The following is a 9,342-nucleotide window of genomic DNA, read 5'->3' as shown; positions in this document are numbered from 1 at the left end:
CAAGGCTTTTCAAATGGTATTTCTCAAGGCCAATTTATTTAGTTTATTTTTTCAAATTTCAATGCTAGAGACGAATGAACTGAGAAAATTTGAAGCGTCCACAATTCAAAACAACATCATTACACCTGTTACGGCGAACCTGGGCGACTGCTGGCGTACACGGACGATAATACGGTGGAATCCGATGCTATGATGGACGAAGTCCTTTTCGGGATCTAATACTGAGCGTCAAAGCGTCGAAGTCCAATTATGTTTTAATAAAACCTCACTTTCGAAAATATAACTTTATTCGATAACGTATCGACCAGAACTGAACAATTCTATCCTATCGTGTAATCGACCTCGATCGTCGTCGGTTTCCCGCGCAACGATCGGGTGGGAGAAAGATAAAAAACGGAAATGCGGTTGATACGAATTAGCATACTAATTTCAAGCTAGCTATAAATTGTTTGGTTCACAATATGTAGTGGGATTCTGAGTTATACAATTAAATATGGTTCACTATTTTTCTTATGTTCTAACGTAAGATCTCCAACATGCCGGGCCCCGTTGAAAGCCACTTTCAACTAACCACCAAGCGTCTCCTTGCTTAGTGGGTGGTCGGTGGTGCATCTGCAGGAACTGTAGCGCTGATGTCTTGGGTGCGAGGCTGCTCGATAGGGAGTGGGCACACCTCTGTAATGGCTCGTCGGTAAGTACCTTGTGCGGTCCGGACCTGGACCACACGCACGTGTCCGTCTTTTCCTGGGAAAATTTGTTCCACCCGTCCAAGGTTCCATTTCATGGGTGGTGTTGACTCCTTCTTCAGCAGAACGAGTGTGCCTACGTCGACATCAGGATGGACCACTGGCCATTTCTGGCGGTTCTGCAGTTGGCCGATGTAGTCGCGCGACCAAGCCTTCCAGAAGTGCTGGAAACGTTTCTGCATTGTCTGGAATGAGTTAAGACGGTTGTCAGGAAAGTCACACAAATCTGGTTGCGGGAGCGAATTGATTGGCTCTCCCACAAGAAAGTGCGCAGGCGTTAGGGCAATCACGTCCGCCGGATCGGAGGACAAGGGCATCAACGGACGAGAGTTCATCACTCCTTGTATCTGGGTGATGAGCGTGTGGAAGTCATCGATGATCAGCAGCGAATCCTTCATTATACGGTAGAGGTGATATTTGAAGGTCTTGACGGAGGCCTCCCATAGGCCTCCAAAGTGGGGTGATCGTGCAGGGTTGAAATGAAAGGTTATTCCATTGTCAGCACAATGCGAAGCGAGTTTCTCGGAGCAATGCATCGCGTTGAACTCGCGACGATATTCCTGGAGCACGCGGTTTGCTCCGACGAACGTCCGCGCGTTATCGCAATAAATATGAGCTACACTACCGTGCCGCGACAAGAAACGAATAAGAACGTTCACGAAGGCGGTAGTCGTGAGACTGTAGACCATGTCAATATACACTGCTTTCGACCACATACAAATGAAAATTGCGACGAATATTTTCATTGACGAACCTCGACGGTTCGGTGGACGAACAGAAAACGGTCCGCAATAGTCGACGCCACTACTAACGAACGGACGCGAAGGCGTAAGACGAACAGCTGGTAGTGGTCCCATGATCTGGCAGATGCTTTTGGGTTTACATCGAAAACAAACCATGCACTCTCTGACGATCTTCGTAGCGAGGTCTCGTCCTCTGATTGGCCAAAAACGCTGTCTCAAGGTGGCTAGTAGTAGTTGAGGTCCGCTATGCAGCATTCTAAAGTGGGTCGCCTTCGCAATCAGGAACGTTAGATGCGCTTTCGATGGAAGAATTATGGGATATTTTGTATCGAAAGGAGCATCCAGATTTTGTAGACGTCCAAATATCCTCAGCAAACCTTCTGAATCGAGGAAAGGATTAAGCTTTTTCAACGGCGATTTAAATGTCATTTCCTTTCGTGCAGGACCTTGATGACCTAGCAAAAGTATTCCTTTTGAGCGACTTTAATCAAAGTTTTCAATGCGATATCAATCTCTGTGGCAGTAAGTGGGCCACGATGGTGATTTCGGGCTTCTCTCGCGCGGGCGTTGTGACTAAATTGGTGAATCCAAGCGACCTTGCGTAGCAGAGGAGAAAGAAGAGACTGTCGTTCGATCAATTCCGAAAGCAATGAAGTTGTAATGGTGGTTATCATGGACACTATTTGTCTGGCTTCTGTCTCTCGAGCCTGTAAGTGTAACGGCGAGAGCGCTATATTGTTCGGCGGCCAGCTTGACTCATCCTCGAGTAGGAACGGAGGTCCATGCCACCACAAATCGTTATCAATTAAGCGAGATGGGAGAATGCCTCGTGAGACTCGATCAGCAGGGTTATCGGTGGTTGGAACGTGGCGCCAAATACTACCTCGGGTGAGCCGATGTATTTCGGCGATTCTATTCGACACAAACACTTTCCACGAAGATGATGACGATGCCAGCCAGTGAAGTACTATTGTCGAATCCGTCCAGTACGTTACTGGGCAATTAATCTTTGTGGCGTCCAGTACAAACTCGGCCAGTTGCGCAGCGAGCACAGCGGCACAAAGCTCGAGCCGAGGAGTTGATAGTTTGCTGAGTGGGCTGACGCGAGACTTTGAAATGAGTAAATTGCATTTGCGTTCTCCCATTGAATTGATAGATTTGAGATAGACGCAACATCCATAGGCCTTGTCGGATGCGTCTGAAAAGATGTGAAATTCAAGTACCCGAGGATTATCCACCATAACACGGCGAGGAATTTTTAAAACAGCGAGTGTCTGAATCTCGGACCGATATTGGATCCACCAATCTTGAAATTCTTTTGGAACTTCTTGGTTCCAGTCAAAGTTTTTCGACCACATTAATTGCAGAAGGATCTTCGCGCTGACGATAGCTGCTCCGACTAACCCCATCGGATCGAAAAGGCGCGACATCTCTGAGAGCATTAAACGTTTTGTGATCGTTTCCGACGATGAAAATTTTGGAACGTTGAAACTAAAGTGATCGGGAAGGGGGTGCCAGAGGAGGCCGAGTGCCTTCACCGATCCTGACTTGTTGATTTCCAACTCTGTTCGAGTATCTCGAAGTGATTCGGGGATGTGTGAGAGAATGTTGGGGTTATTACTACACCACTTTCGCAAATTGAACCCTCCACAACGAAGCAGATTTATCAGCTGATTATTTGTTTCTATCAGGCGTTGCTCATCGTCATCTCCCGAAAGATAATCGTCCACATAGAAAGAACTCAGCACTTTCGCAGCAGCCAACGGGTAATTTTCGGCTTCATCCTCGGCCAATTTGTTTAACACGCGGGTGGCGAGGTACGGAGCAGGAGCAGTGCCATAAGTCACTGTTTTCAAACGATACGTTTTCAGTTGATCCTTCGGGTTCTCTCTCCACAAGATCAGCTGCAGCGCACGGTCTTCTTCGTGGATGAGAACTTGCCGATACATCTTCTCCACGTCGGCAGTTATTGCGTGCTTCGGCAACCGAAAGTTGAGAAGTGTAGACAGTAGCGGTGGTTGAACTGTGGGTCCAATATAGCAGAGGTCGTTTAACGATAGATTGTTGGAGCTTCGACACGAGGCGTCGAACACTACTCTCGTCTTTGTAGTAGTGCTCTCGGGACGTTGTATAGCATGATGAGGAAGATAAAAGTGTGGTTTCGACATATCTGGTTCAATTTGTTCCATGTGTCCCAACGAAATGTACTCGGTCATGAATTGTGAGTATTCTACCTGGAGCGTAGGATCTTTTATTAGTTTCCTCTCGATGGTCAGGAATCTGCGTTTCGCAACCGAATATGACGCTCCCAGAGGACACAACAACTCCTTACGAATCGGCAGACGTACCACGTACCGACCGTCAGCGGCTCTATAATGCGTATTCAAAAATGCTTCCTCGCAATGCTGTTCCTCGAGGGAGAATGCCTTTCCCTTCTCAAAACTCTCCACCTGCCAGAATTTATGAACTGCTGACGTCAAGTTTTCAACAGTTGATGCGTTGCAAACTACCACAGGACTATGGTGAACCGATGCTTCTCCTGCGACAACATATCCGAACACCGTTTTGCGCAACACCGGCATGCTATCGCCCAGTGTGATCTGCTCATTTTCTAAGATCGAGAAGAAATTCCTTATACCGATGATTATGTCTACATCGTGAGCGATATTAAATTTAGGGTCTGCGAGAGGGAGGTGGCGAGGAATAACCCATTTCGATATATCTACATTGGCAGTAGGTAAAATCCGAGTTAACGTAGGTAGTATCAGACAGTCTATACTAGTACTGTATGATCCAAAGCGAGAGGCAACTGTAATAGTTGTTTGGTGTTTCACTTTCTTGACCGATTGACTGATGCCGTAAACATCTATGTCTGCGAGCTTGCGCTTTGAGCAAAGCTTTTGGGCTAGTTCTTCGGTAACGAAATTGGCTTCGGATGCGCAGTCCAACAGTGCTCTGGCGAAGAGATAAGTGCCATCAGCGTGTCTAACTTTGATATACGCTGTGAGCATAAAGACAGCAGATGTGCTGCCTTTCGAAACGAACGATTGGTTTGGAGTGACGGATTGGCAATTAGTCACTTGCGAGGAAGAGCGGGCTGAGCATGACGGTGTAGACTGCGTACCCGACGAAGGTACGTACGAAAAAGAGCGATTAACAAGCCCATCCGACGGCGACGGGGCTAGTCCCGTAACCCGAGGGACCACGTGACATTGATCGGCAATGCACGTAACCGACGGTGGCGCTTCGACAACCGTGGCCGATTGTGAGAGTTGTGAATATTGGCCGACCTGTGCTGCCACAGATTCAGATTGAGCGACAGCATCCGAAGACTGTGAATTCAGATGCAACAGTGTGTGATATCGTCTGCTGCATGTTCGACACGAACCAGCTGAACAATTTTTCATCAAATGTGACGCCTTCAAACAATTTAAGCAGAGGCCGTGGCGCTTGGCCACATCGAAACGTTGTTGTGGCGAAAGTTTCTTAAAATCGTCACATTGGGATAATATGTGTGAATTCTTGTACATGATACACTTCGGGAAACTATTTGTAGTGTGATACGAGGAGGTTTTACTTCTGACAGGTTTTAACTCGTGCTTTGATTCGGATTTGTTCACTTGGTTCGAAATCTGGGAGAGCGTTAGTGATTGTAGAATTCGTGCGCGTTTCTGAACAAACTCAACTAATGTTTGGTACGTTGGTCGTTCAGTTTCATCGAGCTGTTGTTCCCATTCCTTCTGCGTTGTCGGGTCGAGCTTACTGCTTAGCAGCTCTACAAGGAAAGAATTCCAATGATTGTTGGAATCTTCCAATTTGTTGAGCACATTGATGTACTTTTCGAACTCGTCAGCTAAGTTGGATAGAGCAACTGACGATTCTTTACGTACTGAGGAAGTAGATAACAGTGCCGAAAAATGTTCTTGATCAGCAGATTCTTGTTGTCAAATCTCTTCCTCAACAGATCCCATGCGATTGTATAGTTAGTGGATGAAACAGTAAGCGATTGAATGAGACGTAAAGCTTCTCCTTTCAGCACAGCTTTCAGGTACTGAAATTTCTGTACCGATGAAAGATGGGAATTTGTGTGGACGAGAGTAGTAAAAAGGTCGTGGAAATTCATCCAATCATCAAAGTTTCCACTGAACTCAGGAATTTTCAGTTCAAGGAGACGAACAGAGGAAGCGTATGCAGGTGGAACACCAGGCGAAGCGGGAGGTCGGTCAGTGCGCTCGGTAACAATTTCGAGTTTTCTCGCCAAAGACCCTTTCAGTTCGAAGTATTCAGTCTCGAACGAAGCTCGAATTTCAGCTAAGTCGTCGGTTAAGTCCTCGTCTAATTCAATTTCCGCCTGAACCTCATTGAATTTCTCCCACAGCTCATCTAGTTTTTCAAGACGAAACTTCAGTTGAGGGAAATCGCGATCAAATACAAAATTCACGTCAAACGCTTTCAGCAATTTAGCGGAACCAACGATGTTATTCCTACGCAGAATCATCTTCTTAACCTTTTTTGATATCATTTCGATGTCCTCGTTTATTTCACACAATCTCGCTTTATTTTCACAATAGAAAGCTTGGTCCACTCACCTGCTCCTATTCGATATAGGTTACCTGGGTGCTCTTGACTAAACCTGCGTTCCTTGTTCGTCAGCGACCACGTGGTGAAGAATTCCGTGTCCCGTCTAGACGTCCAGATCGAGAAGACTGCCTTGGCAGTGTGATGTTCCGCCTGTAGATTCCGTGGAAATAGCAGCAGCAGCAGCAATAGCAGCAACAGCAGCAGCGAAACTCCTTTGAACAGCGATGTCTATTGTTCAAGGCCAACCCACGCTAACCTCTCAGGTCGGTCGAGAATGATGATGACCAGGCAGTCCCGGGTTTCGGCACCAAAAAATGTTACGGCGAACCTGGGCGACTGCTGGCGTACACGGACGATAATACGGTGGAATCCGATGCTATGATGGACGAAGTCCTTTTCGGGATCTAATACTGAGCGTCAAAGCGTCGAAGTCCAATTATGTTTTAATAAAACCTCACTTTCGAAAATATAACTTTATTCGATAACGTATCGACCAGAACTGAACAATTCTATCCTATCGTGTAATCGACCTCGATCGTCGTCGGTTTCCCGCGCAACGATCGGGTGGGAGAAAGATAGAAAACGGAAATGCGGTTGATACGAATTAGCATACTAATTTCAAGCTAGCTATAAATTGTTTGGTTCACAATATGTAGTGGGATTCTGAGTTATACAATTCAAATATGGTTCACTATTTTTCTTATGTTCTAACGTAAGATCTCCAACAACACCAATAAATCCAAACACACTCCTGAATTCTTCCTTCAACCAAGAATAATGAAACATAGGTTTTTGGATTTTGTTCTGTAGGCCCAGCTGAAGATGGTTGATTCATGACTCATTCTTGTTCTCGAGAGAACAATACACGCACTCAGAAGAATACACGTAACGCACTCAGTATGCATCGCGACATTGTTCTCGTATTACACACAGTGCGGCTTCAGGCGATTATTTTTTCCCCCACTACCGTTATCAAATAGGATAACGCTTTGAATCAATAATTCGTACAATCCCCACGGTATTAGAACTGACAACGTACATCCTGTTTAATATTTCTCTTCTGTTTCAATTCTGCTCTACACCATGCTTGCTTCTTGCCTCTTCTGAAGACGTATTCTATGGTGAAAAAAATTGTTCAACACAGTAAGGTAAATGATTTTGGTTTGTCCAGTCGAAAATATGATCATGGTTTGCCCACTTTTTTGAATGCTCTAATTCAGCGCTCCTGTGTCAAATAAGGCCTTCGAATGTTTAGAAACTTATAAATGAAATTGCCTTTTACATGATTTATAGTAGTTTGATAGTATATTTTTACGAAATCACATGTTTTAAAGGATTATAAAATACACCTTCTATTTGTGTGAATGCGCCCCTCATTCGAGCTAACTTTTAATCGATCACCAGATGATTATTTGGCACGTATTCAGATATTTTCTGGATTACAACACTTATAAATATTGTAAACATCATGCTTGCTCACCATTTGTATCGGATTTACATAGCTAAACCATTGAATTACCGCATTTTGATGAACTCAATTCTAATCATGAGTTGTCCAATTCAATAATGTTATTTTGTCCACATGATTTCTATGACAACCGCTTGGCGCGCTGCAGTTTGTTTATTGTGTCCTTTGCGGATAGCAGAAATAAAGTTTCTCTGTGTTGAGTGTGTTGAGGTGAACACTTCTAAAATGCCCAAGAAAAGGCAATATTCTGAAGAAAGCCTAAATTATGAATGAATCAATATGATGACAGTAAACTCAAGGAATGATAAATGCAACATCTACTTGTGAATTCGAATGTTTTCATTCAAAAATGGAGATTTTTAAAACCGGACAAACCATGATCATTTTTTGGGCAAACCATGATCAGAGGTGGTCAAACCATGATCATAATTCTTCTTTAAGGAAAATCGTTAAAAAACATAAAAATTTGAATAATTTCAACACCTTATGGTAGTATTAGCAACTAGAGACTTGGGGCTTTTCAACAAACCCAAACTCGTATCGATTATGTGTGATTTTCATGAAGAAACTTCGATTTGCATTTACTAGTTGCGTAAAAACACCCCAAATTGGACAAACCAAGATCATTTACCCTAGCAAAAAAGAAATTTATGTTGACCAGCGCGAACGCAATATTTCAAGAACTTTCACTGAAAACAAACGACATGCATCGACAAATCTTGACTAAGATAGACTTTCAGGCAGGTACCGTCATCCGGGGACAAATTGATAACCGGGGTGAAATTGATCAAACGTATTACGTAAAACAAACATGAATTTTCAGAGGCATTATGCAATTTAATTATGAACTTGTTTAATCTGACATTTTCAATAATCATCTGAAGATTCTTTTTGTCAATGTCTCTCAACAAATCACTTATTAGATGGCAAGAAAATTAATATTTTTTCTGAATAGTATTTTCGTTTATAATTTAACTATGGTAAAGAAACATATTTTCAACACATCAAAACAATATTTATAGACGCTCAACATATCAATTCACTTCTAGCCAATACTTGTTGAGTTGAATAAGTAATCAAATACTTGTAATCACTATTCAAACAAGTGAGAAAAAACTATTTTACAAAAAAAAGCACCACGAATGACCAGAACCGAATCCCAACATGGTCTCCGGATGACCTGCAGATCAGTGTTTAAATCGAGTTATGGAAAGGCATGACCACACCTTTAGGTGGATGTATATTGTATCCTCAAACCCTTGAATTGTCATTTAAATGACCTTAGGAGAAAAAATAATTGATTTTCTTTACATTTTTGTGCATATGACACCAGAAAGTCCCGAAAAACATAGATTGATCAATTTCACCCCCACACCTCTAACACATGTTTAAATTTTCGCTAAAAATATTACAAATTAACGCCTCAGGATTTTTTTTTCGAACAAAACATTCCATTACGTTTTGTAGCCTTGGCACCAGTACTGATTTTAAAAATAATTGGATATAAATCTGACACAAATATTCAGAAATATTCACATTTTTCTGTAAATAGTGATCAATTTGCCTCCGGTTTACGGTAGGGGAAAGAGGGGTAGTTTCTGACGGTGGCAGCTTCGGACAACGTAAAAATTGAGTGGTACAATTTTCAACCAAACTAAAAATATAAGTAAGTTAACAGCCCTCCCACCAACAGCTGTCTTATGGTTTGACATCTCCTGGTCGTTTATTACTTACGAAATAAAAAAACGTGCATCCAACGGGGAAATAAAGGTCTATTTATTAGATAAAATTATGATTTGTCTAC

The 9,342-nt window shown here is 43.1% G+C and overlaps 2 protein-coding genes across 2 annotated transcripts in view; both read right to left on the bottom strand.

Annotated features, from left to right (window-relative positions):
* Window positions 1-589: 589 nt before the first annotated feature.
* Window positions 590-1,918, bottom strand: LOC129766952 (uncharacterized). The gene has a single exon (XM_055767550.1). It carries the CDS (start codon window positions 1,916-1,918, stop codon window positions 590-592), a length of 1,329 nt encoding a protein of 442 aa, XP_055623525.1.
* A 26-nt stretch (window positions 1,919-1,944) lies between these two features.
* Window positions 1,945-9,342, bottom strand: part of LOC129766951 (uncharacterized) — a 46,996-nt gene continuing 39,598 nt past the window's right edge. The window contains exons 3-4 of the mRNA XM_055767549.1: window positions 6,079-6,298; window positions 1,945-5,378 (exon numbers count right to left, since the gene is read on the bottom strand). Coding sequence (XP_055623524.1) covers window positions 1,945-5,378; window positions 6,079-6,298 — 3,654 coding nt within the window. The remainder of the gene's footprint in view (window positions 5,379-6,078; window positions 6,299-9,342) is intronic.

This window comes from Toxorhynchites rutilus, chromosome 2 (assembly GCF_029784135.1).
Source record: "Toxorhynchites rutilus septentrionalis strain SRP chromosome 2, ASM2978413v1, whole genome shotgun sequence".
NCBI classification, from domain to species: Eukaryota; Metazoa; Arthropoda; class Insecta; order Diptera; family Culicidae; genus Toxorhynchites; species Toxorhynchites rutilus.
The sequence above is the reverse complement of the archived record's forward strand: the minus strand, read 5'-3'. Positions and strand labels throughout refer to the sequence as shown.